This window comes from Merops nubicus, unplaced genomic scaffold (assembly GCF_000691845.1).
Source record: "Merops nubicus isolate BGI_N331 unplaced genomic scaffold, ASM69184v1 scaffold2722, whole genome shotgun sequence".
Classification (NCBI taxonomy): domain Eukaryota; kingdom Metazoa; phylum Chordata; class Aves; order Coraciiformes; family Meropidae; genus Merops; species Merops nubicus.
Window position 1 is genome coordinate 43,528 of NW_008594067.1, and position 18,280 is coordinate 61,807.

At 38.0% G+C, this 18,280-nt stretch overlaps 1 protein-coding gene across 1 annotated transcript in view; it reads right to left on the bottom strand.

Moving 5' to 3' along the window:
* The window catches only part of LOC103768464 (microtubule-associated serine/threonine-protein kinase 2-like), a 97,561-nt gene that overhangs the window by 34,626 nt on the left and 44,655 nt on the right, over window positions 1–18,280 (bottom strand). The window contains exons 6-8 of the mRNA XM_008935606.1: window positions 13,843–13,997; window positions 5,048–5,123; window positions 3,559–3,768 (exon numbers count right to left, since the gene is read on the bottom strand). Coding sequence (XP_008933854.1) covers window positions 3,559–3,768; window positions 5,048–5,123; window positions 13,843–13,997 — 441 coding nt within the window. The remainder of the gene's footprint in view (window positions 1–3,558; window positions 3,769–5,047; window positions 5,124–13,842; window positions 13,998–18,280) is intronic.

Consider the following 18,280-nt stretch of genomic DNA (forward strand, 5'->3'; position numbering starts at 1 on the left):
AACTAGGATATGCAAGTCACAACACTGTAATTGAGCTAATATACTGATGGAAACCAAAACAATAGACCTGGAATGCCAAGAAGCAATAAATTTACGCTCAGGCTTGTATTAAGAAAGCAACCCCGACCAGAATATCCATTTGCCAGTGTGCAGCACTGGTCACCCCACTATAATACTAATACCCTCCCCTGTTTCTTTTGTTCCATGCACAGAAACACCTGTAACCCTTCACCTTCCTCACTAGTTGGCTACACCTAGACAAAAGCCATTAAACTTCTTTTGGCTACTTTTACCTCATCAATTCAGCCAAGCAATAACTTTTTTTTTCCCCCAGTATCCTAAGATCCTCTACCATCACTAAGTGTGAAGTGTAACATTCAAGTTCATGTTTTCCAAAATAAAGAAAATATCTTAAATTCATTTTTACTTCAGGCTAATTTCAATGACGCAATAAACAATTGGTTTTTCTGGCTAAATGACAATATTTCACGCTGCAAACAAGGGCAAAGATCTCATTTTGCTGTAACTAATGAGATTTGTTGGGATTTTATTAGAAAAGCCAGGATCTAAAAAACTTTTTAAAGCTTTCTGTTTTGGTATATATAAAGAGCTCATTATTTACATAACCAATTGCTCTTTTACAGATACATTTTTACAACATAAAGTAGACTCAAACTCCAATATATGAAATCAAGTTTCTTTTCAATGGTTTGTAATACTGGACAAGTTTAGTTTGTTAGCAGCTGTCAGAATCAATACTTTAAAAAAGAATTTCAGGAGAATCCTGTCTTTCACAGTAAAACTCTGAAAATTTGTGGCTATTCCTGCCACTTGCTGACCTTATTCACCAATAAATCATCTTTTCAATCTTTCTACATTATAAAAATAGACCATAAAACTACATATCCTACTGCACAGACCATACAACTGCCCAAGTGGAAGAGCTTTTTTGATCTCCCAGCTGGTGTTATTTATATAGTGTGCAACTGTGTGTGATAACTTACAAGCTAAGCAAAGGTAAAGACCCTGCCCGCAAATTTTGAATAATCTAAACTCGATTCCAAGCTTCTTGCATTTCAGGTACATCCTCCAAAAGAAATATTATCACCAATTTCTGTATATTTAGACTTGAAATGTGCCAATTATTTCCTTCTAGAGTGTAGTCTGAAGGGCAAAGCAGGCTATCAAGCAGGAGAAAACAAGTAGTTTTTAAATATTAAAATGCAAAAGAGAAGCCAAGGAACTATGGTAGGACAGAACAAACAAATAAGCGAGATGTGGAATGAAGTCTTTGGTGTTCCTCTCCTGTCCTTAACTTCTTTGTCCTCTTCCTTCCCCATCCTGTTCCGCATCCCTTGCCTCTCTAAGTGGTCTCTAGCCCACCTTAATTCCTAAAGTAGAGCAATTAAACTTCAGACCTAAACCTTCTCTCACCCCAGCTCTGCAGAAGATGTTAAGGAGGAAGAGGTCAAAGAAAGCCCTGAACATTAATTCCTGAACAATCTCAAAGATGACAATTGTTTCTTCTCTAATAACAGTTCAATGTCATCCTTCCCTGTGTGTAGGAGCAGCAGCATAATGCACATAGGATCAAGAGGAAAAGGACATTTAAGAAGTGTGTTGAGGATTGGTTCTGGCAAGGGGAGAGGAAAGGAAAAAGCAGATTTATCTGACCCACAGCTTCTCTGAGATCCTGATTAACCTCTTCAGGTCAGAAGACAAGTCTGGAAGTGTGGACTGGTAATAGCCAGACCCAATTTATTACTCTCTTAATTCCTTATGGTATGAGGAATCGTTGTCCACAGAGAGAAGTAAGTCTGGGATGGGAGAATTTCAAGCTCCAAATAACTGCTACTAGAAGCAGTAAAGCACACTGTAGTTCCCTTGCATCCCTTGAAATGCAAGCCATTTTGGCGAGCTTACACACACACTTTTAGTGAAATCTGTTAAAATTCAAACCCATCCTTATTTCATAGCTGATGCGTGACATATTCTGCTTCCAGATGCTGGAGGTACAAGGAGGACCCACTGACTCATGCTCACTTGGTTGCAAGCAACTCTTCCCTCTCCCCTCACGGTGCCAGTCCTGCACAGGCAGGAGAGCTCAGGGCCTCCCAACAGCCTGCAGCCAGCCCTTGCCAGGCCCACCAGTAATGGCTGGGGGATGCTTATCCTGCCCAGAAAGGCTATACTGACACTCTCAAGACCCAGAAATGTTCTCCTTTCTTTTAAAGACTACGAACATGGAACAATTTCTTTGACTAGATGCAGCCTCTCCAGCCCTGCACGGTGATATCAGTGGTTAAACTCTTGCATGGCCTCCGAAGAACATCACTTTTACCAGGAGACAGACTTTTTCACTATTAAATATATCCACAGTACATATTGATATCCCATATGCAGACGACCACATAGGACCTCAAAAAATATTCCTTATCTCTCTATCTGTCCAAATTCTATTTTCCATCCAGGTAGAACACCACACAAACATGAGTGATTTTTCTCTTACGCACAACAAATACCAGGGAAATTACAGCCACACTTAAAAATGGTGTAGTTAAAGATTTTAGCTGATACAAGGGAATATTCTGCAGTTTCCACAAAGCTTTTTAATAAAATAATTGTATATTAATATAGTATTTTTATTCATTGGCTGTTTTCTGATGCCTGGAATGAGTGACAAAGGAGCACAAACTAGAACAGTTCTTGTCAGTGCAGTGGCAAACTGACCAAGAACATATAAAAACATCTTCACCAAATAGATTAAAAGCCATCACAGAAAATAAATTATTTTAGGTCTTCTGCTTCTAGATGTCCGTGATATTTGTTATTAGAGACTGATCTTTATAAATGCTTTATTTTCAGCTTCACATCTCCTTAAAATAAAGCAGAGGATTAGGAAGACACTTCTAAACGGAGGTCTGTCCCCAGCTACTGGTAATAGCACTGACTCTTCGCAACAGCTATAGCATAAATTCTAAGAGGTTTTTTAAATTTAATATTATTTTCATTTTAAAGGAAAGGAGCAATTTTTAATGAGTAGCTGAAGCATACTGAGCATGCATTAAAATTGTGCCCCTCGTGTATTTTCATGTGCTTTGAACACCACAAAACACATCACAGTACTAAAAAACGCATAACTGGATTAAGTTCAGCTCAAGAAAATCTTTTATGAAAAATTTATAGCAACACTACAAACTATGGTGTTTTCACTGCTTGCAGGCACTATTGTAATTAATAAGTCATTCAGAGTCTTGAAGTACATGAAAGAAAAGTTCAGTAATTTCCTTCATCTGGATGAACACAATTTTCATAAATGGTAAAGACTGCCTTTGACTTGCTCATATGCATATTTAACTTCTGTACAACAGGTGAAGCAATTTGCTCAAAGTCACCCATGGTAGATCAACAGCAGACTGTAACAGCTCAGATCTCCTGACACCCCCACCTCCTGCCCCTCCCCTGGAACCTACATTGTCTTTCCTAAAATCAAAGCTCTGGCTTAGTGTTTAAAGCTTCAATCAAAATAATATATTCTTCTTTCTAGAGAGCACTTACATCCTGGAGAAGTTTCTCCAAGTTTTCCTGTAGCTCATAAAAGTACCGAGAAGTAATAAGACCGTCACGTGATTTATCTAGGCAATCTCTGGCCAGTTCAATAACTTGATGATGAATGAAACTTAGGACCCCATCTGCTAATTGCAGCACGTTCTCTGGAGCATTAGAGGCAATAAACTCAGCCAGTCGTTCTTCCATCTGTGCTGTGGCCTACAAGTACAGAACAAACAGAAATTTTAAAATTTATCCTAAATTTACTATGCCAGAACTTAAACAAGAAAGGTGCTAAAGTAACATGTTCTTAACTCAAAAGTGCACGAGGCTTAAAAAAAAATATTCCAAAACACAATGGCATTTCATTGAGATTAGAAATAGCGTACCATAGACAAAAGTTACATTCACATGAGCAAACAACAAAAATCAGTCAGAGGACACTTTCTTAAAATGCAAACAAACATAAAAATATCCTGGTCCTGAGGCTGTATTCCTCCCTGGGTCTCCAGAGTATGGATGTAAGATACAAGATTTTCAGAACTTTTAGGCAAGTCCATGGAACCTGAAAATCATTGCCCCAAGCAATGGACACAGGGCATTTCTATCCCTATAAGCATCGACACCCTGTCTCCAGAGAAACATCTGGTTTTGCTATTGGTAGGACAGGAAGGAAGGGCCATACTGACAGCTCTGGGATACACAATCTTCTACATTCATTTCAATGAGATTTTAACTTCCCAAGATGGATTCCATAGATTTCAATATTCAGCTACTTAAACAAAACCACTCTTATTTTCACTGTAGATCACTTCAGCATACTTCAGTGTGACTGAATTCAGACTGGCTTTTCTAAAAATCCAAATCTATCTTCTCTGGTACCAAAAGCCCCAGTGCTAAACTTATTTTTCGCCAAAACCTCCAGTATAATCTGGAATTATTTTAAAAGAAAACTCTGCATTTCCAATATATAAACAGAAAGCCTACCAAAATCAACAAAGTTCAGGACAGTATAAAGCAAATTTAACACAGTTATAAAAGCAAATAATGAGCATTATTCAACATATTTTGAAATTACTCTGAAATAGTGTTTTAAGTATATGTGAAACTAAGCAAAATATCCCTTTCCTGGCCTTGATCTGATTTGAAATGTAAAGAAAAAGACAAGGATTAATTAAAAATAGAGAGACACACTGGCCGCATGGACTGAGCAGCCAGAGAATGGCCCTTGTCATTCGTACAAGCATTCGTCATACCAATAAAAGACATGAGAGATTTAGTAAAGATGATGCACATTACAACTACACAAAACTTTTCTACTTCTTCTCCTCCAGAATTAGTATGTGAAGCAGTGAAGGCAGCTTCAAACTCTCAGCAAACTGCACTGCTTGGAAATCAGAGGTAAGAGCTGGATTCCTTCTCCAGTGAGCACAACAAATGAATTCTGAGCTTGGTCATAAGATCATTAAATGCATTGTTCAAAAAAGTGATTCCTTACCTTTGGAAACCTTTCTTTGTACACATGATTCATCATTATTATTTCACTGTCAAAGGAAATTGGGGAGCGACCCGGGCTAGAGAAGAGAAGAAAGTATATTATTATTCACAGGTATCACATTAAAACCCTCCAAAATCCAGTGCTGGTAATAATGCTGCCACACTGACTGTAACCCTTCCAAAGTTTGGACTTCACTTCAGTAATGAGCAGATGCTTAACTTCAGAGAAAATCCTAGCAAGCAATGGCAGTCTACAGTCATCCAAAACCTGCTAACAGTCCCGTCTTCACATGAACTCAAGCAGAAGCTCACCTATTTTCAGTGAATGCAAGCCCTAACATAGAAGCATGTAAAAATCAGTGTAATTGTTGCAGGTACATGTGTTATTTCCCTTGCTCTCTTACTGCCCTCCATGGCAATGGTAGCAGCCCTGCCCGGGAAGAAACCACTACTATCTGTAAAGTCTCTAGTGCCAGAAAGGAGCAGAGTAAAAGGAAAGAAGAAACTTGAGATTACTTGCTTTCCTTTGTCTAAAGGGAAGGATGCATGAGCAGTGTTAGTCAACTAAACCTTATACATAAAGACCACAAGCAATAGGAACAGAATACTTCTATGAAAACTGCACTCCCTTGAGACACGTGACACCACAGATGCATATGCATAGGTTAGCAAGCAACTTCAAGGCACACCAAAAAAACAGGACACTAAATCTTGACAAGCTGCATTTATATTACTGTTTGGGCATTTTTTTTCAAAGCAGAGTTGCATCTCAATTTCATCACATCTGATTGTATGCAGTGCTCTGACTCATGCTGCCACTGAGGACAGCCCGAGTGAGGTAATGCAGATAATCCCTAGCTACAGGATCGCCTACAGCATCTCATCTCTCTGGTTCCTTTATTTTAATGTTCAAGACAAGCAAAGGCTTCAGTTATTTGGCATCTTACATGATCATTGTCTTTAAAAGTACTATATATTACTAAAAATTTTTTCTCTATGTCAAAAAATACAATTTTGTTTTGAATGAGTACAAACTGTTGTGGAGGATGACACGAATTTCTCTAAATGGAATAAATGCATTTTAAACTTGGAATGCATTACAGTTACTACCTTGCTGCTAACCTATTTAAAGGAAAAAAAAAACACTCTTTTGGGAACATATATTTACAATTCAAAGAAAATTTAACTCACTGGCTCATGGAATATAGTGATACCAATCTCTTTCATGACTGGTGCTGGAATTCTATGAATTACATTGTGTCTTGTTTTTATTAAGATTTATCCCTCAGCTTGGGAAAACGCACTTCAGATTAAATCTCTCACTGATTCCGCATGTTAAAGGAGAAAAACCGATTTGGATGTTTCAGATACCAAGTAAAAACGCATTTTCATCAACGTTTTTGAAGAAAATATATCCCTTAGCTTGGTAGATAGCTATTTTTACTCAAGGCAAAATTTCTTTTAAAAGGAACTTATCTTTAATACACATAGGTAATGTATGAAATAATAAAAAGGGCAAGAACATTTAAGTTTCAGACTTAGAAGCAAATTCCCACACACATATAACCTATTTTTATCCTTTTATTCTGTAAGAATAAACAATCTGACAAATTCGTGACACTTGTTTACCAGCAGTTAGTATGGAGATGAGGAATTTGGTGAACATAGCTATAAAAATTTATTTTTCTATAAAGTATTATTTCTGTGTGATTTAAGCAAGGAGTAGATTACAAGGGTATATAAGTCCTTTGATATTAACTACAGAAATATGGACACACATACATAGTTTTCGTATTAAAGCAGTCCTACTAAAATTTGTGCATACTTAAGTAATTTGCTGTCTTAGGGCTACAATAAAACATGAGCAGTTTTGCCTTTTGCTTTCAAGGCACTTAATTTGTGTGGGTATGGGCTAAGAGCTATGCAGAAGTCATGCTACTTCAGCTGTCCCACCAGCAGATGTAGTGTTTCCTTAAGGACAGCCACAATGATATGGGAGTTTATTAGGTTTGCTTTTGTCTTTTTATGATTCTGAAACAAAGAAATGTCTGTGCAGAAGTGCCTACTGATTGGCAAGAAAGCAAACACTTACAATCCCTTAGCTTCCTTGAGCATTTGCAGTTTTGTCTCTTATCTTTGGAAGCTGATTTATGTAACTTTTTACCACCCAATAGAACAGAGCATCCAAACAACGCAGGATAAAACCTGGGTTCAAGGTCCAAATTCTCATTCTAAATAAAATTTGCCCAACGTAACAGGTCAAATTAAATGTCTAGCTGACTATAACAGCACTGCAACACAATATACTGCACCATAATTTTTTATGTTAATCCTTAGCCTGGAAAACTACAGAAATAATTAGATGGATAACTGACTCACTAATGAAGGGCTAGCTGCCAGGCACTGCTGGTTACTTTATAGCACCATTGAGACAAAATCAGGTGAAAAAGAAACCAGGAGTGGGCAGACAACTGAATGCCACCAAAGGAGAAAGTAAGGAAATTTGGCAGGGTGGGGGGAGGGGGGAGAGAAGTTTAATACACTTATTGGCATGAGAGTTCTTCAAAGGCAAAAGCTTCACATATCTATCTAGTAACAAAAATTTTACATACAGTACTAAACCAGTCTAACATTTCATGCTTCACAAAGGAACAGATTATATTTCATAAACCAGAGGACACACACTGTGCACGTGCACAACATTTTAAGACAAAAAGCAGGCTGCTTCTCTTTTCTTGGTATAGATAGGCAAGTCAAAAAAATTATTATTGCCAGTGAGTTTTTCATTTCAGCAGAGCAGACATTAGAAGAATAATATCTGTCCCCTTAAGCTTAATAGTCAAATGAAAAACTACTCTCTTTTCCCCTTCTTCACGCTCCCTCCACCCTATGAAACGACGTGGTGGTAGGCTTCTAGTGACATCTATCTCCAGCAAAGGTTCCTAGCCTTCAACTTGTCAAAACTCGTGTCTTTATCTGATGCTAGCAGTATTTAGTAGCATTTATAGTAATAACCTCAATCTTACAAAATCTAGTTTAACTGTGTCTAAATAAATCTGAGATGTTTATGATTATCTAATTTTTCTTCACTGTGACAACTGTATTTATTAGGAAAAAGCAGAGGCTAAAACCATTGTGCTCCCCTCTGCTTTTCCACTATACATAAAGGTTTAATTAGGATGTATTTATAGCACATTACCAAAGTCAGTGTCCACAGGAGAACTAAAACCACAGGCCTTACTTAATTTTTTGTCATTTCCAGACACACAAAATAAGGGATTTTAAAAAGACCTAAAGCTATATGAAGTAGAAATTAACTTCAACCTTTTGCTGAAGGTGAGTAGAGAATCAGCCTTCCTCTTCCCCCAAGAAATAAAGACATAAATCTTTGACTACATACAAATTACATTAATACTAGAAGTCATAAAACTTCCCCTGAAAAAAAGAGGCAATAAATCAGAAGCAAATATGGACCATCTACATCTGTCCATCAAACTTCAGAACAAATATGACTCAGTGCTTCACATACACCACAACTATTAAACCTTGGGGTCTAATCCCATCCTGGACAGGATAATGACCAAGGAAAATATAACTCAGTAGAGCAGAATCCATCTGCTAAAGTGAATTTATGCAACATGCACAAAAACAGTGAAATACAGCTTCCCACAGAATTAAAACAACCTGTACTATGGAAGAAATAACACAGAAAATTAAACATGTAACTTTAGATTATTTTTCAGTATTTATTCAAGGATCCTTCTTCCTGCATAATCATAACCAAACAGCACAGAAAGTCCACACTGTGGACTTCTATTGCTGCTGGAAGAAAGGGAAACAGAGACAAACCAGGATATACAGTAATAATTCTTCTTATGGAATGGGCAAGTAGTGAAATAATACAGTAAAAAGTCTCTCTCACCGAGTGCTTTGAAAAGCAACCTCAGACCTTGTTTACATACTCTTTGAGTTTTTTTATTCATTTTTACAAACACTGAGCTTTAGCTACGTTTAGTCTGTGGACAAATACTATCTGTGATTTGTTTTGTATTGACGAACCTTTCCAGTTGAAACCTTCTTTATACTAAGAGTGACATTCTTAGGAAGGTAAGGGGTTTTTGTATGTTTATAAATAAAAAATTAATAAATACAGTATGTATTTGTATATATGAGAGAATATTAAGAGGAAGGGGATACATTTCAATTACAAGCTCTTTGAAAGTAAGGACTAAAGAGTTTTTTTTTCTACAGACTTACACAGGGGCTACACTGTACTTTAGAGACACTAAAGAGGCACTTTCAAATACTTTTTATTTTAAAATGCATGCCAACAAGACAGGCTGCTTTAGATGGAAAACACTAGGAAGTTAAAATAATGAACACTACAGACAGCAAGTAAGAATACTCAGTTTTTCTCATAATAGAAAACCATAAAGATAATAAGTGACACCAGAAGTTAATAAATTTAAAACCATTTACTTGGAAGAACTTTTTAAAATCAAGTTCACAGAACTTATTGTTGAGAGAGAAAACAAAGAGACCACCTTTATCTGTAATGCATGTAGTTAGAATGTATTTTCATAAGAAATAGATACTTTATGCTTCAGAATCTAAAACTATTATCCTTCTCTGGCAAACCCACAGCTGCATGAACGTCTGCTCCTCTTAAGCTTAGGGCAGATGGCACTTTCTGAAAGCAGCAGCATGAAGTGATGAAACCACCCAAGATTACTCAAGTGGTTAAAGCTGATGCTTAAGTGCAGTGAGATGAGAGAGCTCCATAAACTACAGGGTCATTTTTTATAATAAAAAATGAATTATGTGGGTCACTGGTGTGGTTTCAGACCACCTATCCCTGCTTCACATCTTGGGTATTTTATTGTCAGAAATCTTTTTTGGCAACTGGCATTTTCTCAGAGTTGTCTCTGTATATTAATAATGGCAGGATCTAGCATGTCAAAAGTCAGGTTGGAGGACTGCATTTAAAAAGCACTACCCAGCAGAGATGAAGGAGCATATTTGATTAAGGATGATCTCACCTACTTCAACTACATAAAAATTCACTGCTACAATCTTCAACCCTTTTTCCCTAGACAACATCATCTTGAAATATGGAAAGAGATCAAGAAAAATGGGCAGATTGGTGGGTTGAGTGACTGCACAAAGGCAGCTCCTGAAGAAGTCACTATTTGTTAACTCTACTTTTATCTCTGACATACTCCACACATTCCCCACATGTTAGCAACTCAAAGAGGATGACAAGTAAAGAGAACCAGGAAAAGATGGAGGGCAGCATCTCTCTAACTTAAAAAAAGAATAACAATGCTAAGTTTAGTGCAAGAATTCACATTCTCCATGCATTTTACCTCTAGAAGAAAAGTTCTTCAGGTAAAGCCCAGGATTGTTCTAAACAATTTAGGCAATACTGTCCTCTATCGTAACAGGATCATCTGATACTTCTAAAAACTCTCACTTTACAGAGACCCTCAAAAACAACAGCCTCAGTGTTTGACAGTGATGTCTCAGAACACTAGTTCTTCTTTCATAAAAAGATGTAAGGCTGCAGTCATAAAGCATGAAAAATGAATACATGTTAACAAGCAGTTATAAATATCAGACCATCTTTTAAATTACAGAGCTGTGACTGCCAGTTAAGGAAAAAGTCTGATGTATTTTGTTCACCTCTTGTCATTAAAGCTGATCAAATAAGACAAAAAAATGTTCATGAAAATATTATATTTTTAGGAAATTCCTGTTTAATTTTCAACACATTAACTGTTCAGTTGTTTTGCTTTTTTTTTTTTTTTAAAGTAAGTAAAAACACCCTCTCACGTAGTGAGCTAACTCTTATCATGTGGGCAAATAAATAAGCAAATTGTGCAATGAGTAAGATCTGGTCTTCACATGTTTCAGTACTTATTTGTTTGCAAAGACACACTATCCTCTGTCAAAGAGGGTATTTACTCCTCCAGACACTGCTCCAATTGGCTGCATTGACAAACCAATTTTCCTTTGAGATGCAAGGGCCAGCATGCATGCTTGGTAGTGGCAAGGGTGCTTTAGAGTCAGCATCAGAGTACTAGCAGTAAGCAAAATGAAAAACAGATCTTCATTCTAAGCTTTGGAATAGCAATGAGGCTGGCTATTATCACACTGAAAAACAGAGAGACCTAGAAGAAGCATTCAAGAGAGGAAGAAGATTAATCACATATGACACACTGAATTAGTCTGGTCTCATCACAATTACAAACCTACTATATGATAACTCTGCTTTTAAATTGGCTCACAGAAGTAAAATTCTCAGCAAGTTGATAATCTGTAATAACAGGGAAAAACATAAAACTGGGCTCTTAATTTTATTGTTTGTATCATTCTTGCATTAGCAAAAATATTTATTATGCCAACAGCAAGATATGTGTTAGAAAGGACAATAATTAGAGTGATGTGTTGTCTACCTACAGTAGCTGTCTTATCTATAAAGAATTAGTATCACTACACTTACAGTAGTCAGCGATAGTCACTGTTAAGAGTGACAGCAAAAGGACTGAAGTAGGAGTATTGTTGATAGAAACTTAGTACAAATCATATCATCACTAGTCTTTTACTACACAGCAATTTGCAGAGATCACAGGCTAAGTGTGCTACTACCCATTGTATTTACCTGCACCTGTAGATTATTGTGTAACTACACTTAGTAGATCCATATGCAATTACCATGCAGCCTGCAATGAAGTTTAGAACATAAAAATAATTACAAGCAATCATGGAAGGACAGCTCTGCGATGACACAGTACTCACCATTCATTTTTTTTGTGATCTTGGCCTGTTTCACGTCCTCCTTTTACAGATGCCTGCCTAGGTCCCAATTAGAAACACTAATTCACTGTGCTCAAACTGGCAGAGGTTCTGAATCTTGTCCATTAATTTAAAGGTGATATCTACCTCTAACACTCCCAGATGAGAAGCAGAAGGGAGATTTCACCTCCTTTCCCCCTGCTTGTATAAATTTGTTTTATTTCACAAGATGCTGCTTCTTAGAGGTACCCATCTCTAGACTTCCGTTCACTTGGTTCACTAAATGGATAGCAAAACTTAAGGCTTTGCTGTGATACAAAATGTTTGTGGATTTATTCGACATAATTGTTAGAGACCTGCAAGAGAGACTGCCCAGAGAGTTTGTGCATCTCCATTCTTGAAGATAGTCAAAAGTCATCTGGACATGTCCTGGGCAATCTGCTTGAGCAGGGGTTTGGGCAATATGACCTCTATGAGATCCTTTCCAAACTCAGTCATTCTGTAATTCTGCGAAAGATTAAGTTCTATTTGCTTCTGGTTTCAAATATGGAAAAATCAACTGTACAAGGAAATAACCCCTGGATAGTTATCTTTGAAAAAACAGTTCTCTGAAGAAACAGTAGAAATTATTCAACTGCTAATGGAGAAGAAATGTTTTCAGCACTATTACAAAATTGCTCTTGAGCGCAATTCTATTTAAGGTTTGGACTTTGTTTACTCTAGATTTCATACTTCTTGAGAAGTACTGCTGGAAAAGTTATTAACAATGACTGTAACCACTTCCTTATATTAATGCAGCAAAATTCTAAGAAACTTCACTAAAGGAAATCTTTATCCTACAGGTTTAGTCTGAGTCACTTGTGGATCATGTTTTCATAACTGTGAAGATCACGGAATCACAGAATGTTAGGGGTTGGAAGGGACCTCTGGAGATCTTTGAGTTCAACCCCCCTGACAGAGCAGGACCATCTAGTCTAGGGCAGGTCACACAGGAACAAATCCAGGTAGGGCCTTAGAAGACTCCAAGTAAGGAGTCTCCACAACCTCTCTGAGGAGCCTGTTCCAGTGCTCTAGAATCCTTACAGTGAAGAAGTTCTTCCTTGTGTTGAGGTGGAACTTCCTGTGCTCCAGCTTGTGACTATTGCCCCTTGTCCTATCACATGGCACAAGTGAAAAGAGGTTGACCCCTCCTTCCTGACACCCAGCCCTCATTTATTTATGCACATTAATTAGAACCTCCCCTAAGTCTTCACTTCTCCAAACTAAAAGCCCCAGGTCTCTCAGCCTCTGCTCATAGGGCATGTGTTCCAGTCCCCCAGGCATCCTTGTAGCCCTCTGCTGAACTCTCCCAAGTTGACCTCTGTCCCTCTTGAAATGGGGAGCCCAGAACCGGACACAATAATCCAGGTGAGGTCTCACCAGGGCAGAGCAGAGGGGGAGCAGGAGCCTCCTCGTTCTGCTGTATACACTTTTCTTAACGCACCCCAAGATAACATTTGCCCTCCTGGCCACAAGGGCACACTGCTGTCCCATGGACAAGTAGTTATCCTCCAGGACTCCAAGGTCCCTCTCCACAGTTCTGCTCTCTAGCAGATCGCCTCCTAACCTGTACTGGTGCATTTTATTACTCCTGCCCAGGTGCAGGACTCTGCACTTATTCTTGTTGAACCTCATTAGATTCCTCCTGGCCCAGCTCTCCATCTGTCCAGATCTTGCTGAACGGCCACACAGCCATCAGGTGTATCAGCCAAACCTCCCAGTTTCCTATCATCAAAAGCTACAAAAGCAGACTATGCTAATCACTTTGCAACCCAAAGCCTCATGTAAAAACAAAACAAAACAATCCTTTCTGATTAGGTGAGATGGATTAAATAGTGATTAAAATAATTTCAAAAACATAAAAACAACTACAAATTTCTATTCTTTTAGATCTGAAAGCACACATAGAAAAGCAATACATGTCCAACATCTTAAAAAGTCAACAAACAACCTGAAGCTCACCTGAGACTGCGAGATCGAGGCCTCAAGGCTGGGGAATGGCGCCCTTCCTCATCAGTGATGCTCTCAGTACTGAAATGCTTTGTCAGGAAATGGAGTTCATCTGCCGTGGGCTGAAAGGGCAGCTGGTGCAGCTTCTCCTGAGATGAGCATGATGACTGAGTACAGAAAAAAAATACAGAAAAGAAATGCACTAAACACATGCATAGGGGTCAGCTAATGAATGGAAGAGGAACGGATTCTGCCAGACACTGCACACTCCAGCAGAAAAGAAAGCTACTTATCAGACCAGGTCCCTCTTGTTATTGTTCTCATTAGGCTAAGCCAACCCTTATATACGTACAATGACAGACCAGGAAAACTCTGGGAGAAGGCTAGGCAACCATTGCATCTGATTCTGGAACCATTACATCTGATCACACAGGTCATTTGCTATCAGGAGACAGAAAGGAAAGTACGTGAGTACCAGCACTACTCTGGTAACAGCAAGGAGGTTCCTGGAGTGGTGAGCAACTTTCTTTCCTTTTCCCTCATGCTCTCTTAGCTCAGGAGTTTCACTGGCATGCAGAATGCTATGGAGCTGTGTAGACATGAGAGTTTTTGCTCATTATTGGCTCTCATTGGAAATTGCTATTGTAAATGGTCAGGATTTTATTTCTCCCTTCCTTTACCCCATCAGGTTTCTTCTCTAACCAAGTAAGCATTAATAAAATGAAAGTAGCTGACTTCACAGAGTTGCAGGATTAACAGTTAACTGTTATGGAGTTAAACAGCTTATTCATCTTTAAATAAGTTGATGCTTTTATATGGCCCTGTGACTATGATAGACATGCAACTGGTTTACTTCTTGATCTTGAACCTCAAGAAACCTGAGATTAGGGAAGTGTTGGGAGGAAGGTTGGACTTGATGATCCTGGAGGTCCTTTCCAACCTTGGCGATTCTATTTGTAGGAAGTATTAATAACATAAAATATTGGATGTTCCAGGGGTAACACCTGTAGGTCAACTAACAAATGCATTTTGTCTTGTGTGATTTTTCAGTGCCCCTTTCCATTTTACAAAAATAATAAAAATATATTATGTAAGGAAAAATTAAAAATTAGCTTTAAAAACAAAGCAGAGGAAAAAATAGTGCTGAATAAACACAGTAGCACTGAATAACATCAGTGGTCCTTATCAAAAACATCACCCTAATCAAAGTTCCAAGGCTCCTTATTGATCTGATGAAATTAGGTATACTTTTCCAGTGGAAAAAACTTTTGCTACAATGACCCTCATCCCAGCTGGAAGGCACTGCATCCCAGTACCACAAGTATTGGTAGGCGGGAATGATATAGGATATAACATACACAATCAAAGCTTTAACTTACCTAGAATGCTTTTCTAGACTTATTTGCTGTTGCTGGTTTTTAGAAAACAAACCTAAGAAGTGTGGCCAAGCAATGAAAGTCAAATGCTGAGTAGGCATTCACCGAGTCCTGCATGTTTGTTATGTTGACAGCAAAGAGAAAATACCCTGAAAACGCCTAAAACAGGTACACCCAAATTTGTCAAGAAGGGAGAACTTAAACTGAATTAAAACTAAGCAGATTGTGGCAGATCCTAGCATAGTCTTATCTAGAGAATTCTAGCCAAGACTTAGATGGAGTTCTGAACTTGAGAACTTACAAACCTGAAGATCATACTCTTTGATAAAAATGTAATTAGCTCCAGACCCCGGATCCACTCCCTCTGTGTTCCATAAAGGTATTTATGGAAAAGAACCCTCTTGAAAGCCTTGGGACATGCATGAACTCCCCAAATATGGCTGTAACTGGAAGCCATGAGTTCCAATGGTTTTGTTCAGGCTTGTCTAGATGCAGGGATCGTGTTGGGAAGCCATCTCCAGCACAGCATCCACACACTGATGATTGTCCAGATGGTATATCAGTTTACACTGGTCTAATCCACACTGAAGCCAAGATGAAGAGTCTGAGTATTTGAAAGTCCCTTCATTCACAGCCGTTCTGCTGTCCACACTGCTTATCCCAAATAGAGGAAAGACTCCTTTCCTGTAGTACAGAATTATGCAAGCCCTGTTTGACTTTCAGACCTTTCTTTGATGTCTTCCCTCATTTAGAAGCAAAAACAAAGCAGAACCTACAAGTTTCCACTGACCTTAGACTAGGTAAATGTCTTGGTTTGTTCAGCTGGCTGGTTGGTAGAGCAGCTGATCTGTGATTACAGAGATGCAGGTCAGCTCTTAATGCCATAGAGAAATTCAGGCCAACACCACACAGAACTGACGCTCCTCTTCTTGATATTTCATTTCCTACTGATCCATACACCAGAAGGAAGGTCTACCAGCTTCCTTCTATCTTGCTTGAAAAAGAAATGTAATCTTGAGGACTGATCACACCAAACAGAAGCTCAAAATTCTGTTAAATTCATATCTGTGGCATTAATTCATTGTGCCTTTTTGACAAGCTCCTTGACTACTTACTTCAGTTTTAAAGTCTATGCAGGAATACTACTGCTTATCAGCTTCAGGTGTTATTTCAGATCAATTTGAATTAATTCTAGTCTATTAAATATTGTGATAATAGTATTGTCATGGACAAGTAGTAAGTAGCATTGGCTTAGAAATGCAAAATTAGGGTTAATAGCTCCAAGAATTGCATCACTACTTATGAAAATGCCCATTTCAATGACTTTCTGAGATTCTAATAAGAGATGAGAGACTCAATTTAGGAAAAAAAAAGTCTCAGAATTACAGGTTTTAATCTATTTCCTGCAGGAAAGTGAATTCAGATCTACATATGCCTATCATTCCATGCTTCTTATTATACAACCCTGTTTTCTGTTCCTTATAATACTTACACCATTTGAACTGATGCCTTCCATGGGACATGTGTATCTGAGATTTGATGGATTGCTGTTTTGTTGGTTTGTTTGGTCTTTTTTTTTTTTTCTGGACAAACGTCAATCAAAATTATCTAGTCATTTTGGGGGAACAAAACAAGAGATAAATACTCTTTCCTTCCCATGACAAATAGCTGAGAACTTTATACAACTAGCTTTAATGTCCCTATTTCAAAGCAAGGACTGATACTTTTAACATTTTGTTGTTGTTGTTAGTTTTGCTCTCTCCATGGCCAACTACCCAAAGGGTGGTCAAAGTATAAACTCGATCACACCTGCAGGTAAGAAGTACTGACATCCTGCAGGCAGTTTGGTCTCTGAAAGTGTCATCTTCACAGGTATCTTGGAAGCTCCCACAGTGACTACCAATGATCAAACTATTTGGATGTCATCCATACAGAAAGCAACTGTACTTGCTCCACACTCTCATAGCTTACACCCAGAACAGGACTTAGGCATGGCTTATGTCCATAAAGACTTAACCTAAGACTATAAAAGTGAAAGCACAGCTCTTTTATAACAGCTACTCTCAGGTGCTTGAACATATAATAGTGCTTGGCAGTGAAAACAGGGGCAACTATTTCATGTTGATAATGAAATCTCAAATCTTCTTCCACATTTTTCTGATTTCCTGTCCATATATGTGTACACATACACACAGATTTCTCACACAGGAGACTAAAAGCAAGTCACCCGTCTCCTAATGTGACTCAAAAAAAAAAAAAAAAAAGAATAAAGCCTCAGATTTTGCCCACAAGAGTCTGTAGGAATATGTCTGAACATACAAAGTTATAGAGATGATCTAGTGGGAGGTGTCCCTGATCATGGCAGAGGGGATGGAACAGGGTGACCCTTTTGGTCCCTTCCAACCCTGACAGATTCTGATCTCTTTTAGCAGAGGACTTTAGAGCCCTAATGGCTCAATGGTTGGACTTGATGATCTTAAAGGTCCCCTCCAACCTGAAGGATTCTATGATTCTATGAGATTAACATTGCAAAAATCAAATTTTAATCCTATAAATTTATATTAAAAAGAAACTTTTAATTCCAATTTCTTCTCTTGCTATATAGAGTGCATTTAGCACTTGCCTTCTACTAAGGAACTGTGTTTGAGAGGCACAAGAAACTTTATGGATGAACTTAATAGAACAGTTCATAGACAACAGTTCACAGTTTCAACAGAACATGGAAAACAATGATACTGCATTCAGTGTAGGATTCACATAACATCAAGTATTGAGTCCTAATTAATTCAGGTATTACAATTATTAGGAATATACTCTAAATAATACATATAGAACACAATGATCAGTAGAAGTGTTTATGGAAAGAGGCAGTGATAATGACCACACAGTTGAAGACAAGCACTGTAACACACACAAAAAAGCGTGTCTGTACAGGTAGCCTTCACATGTCTAATTTTTCTGTACTTGGCTTTGCAAGGTTGTAATGTGGATAACCACAACATCTAGTTTGCGTGAACTAAAGAATAACATTAATTGTATGAAGTATCTGAGAGTCGTAAGGGTTAACACAGTGC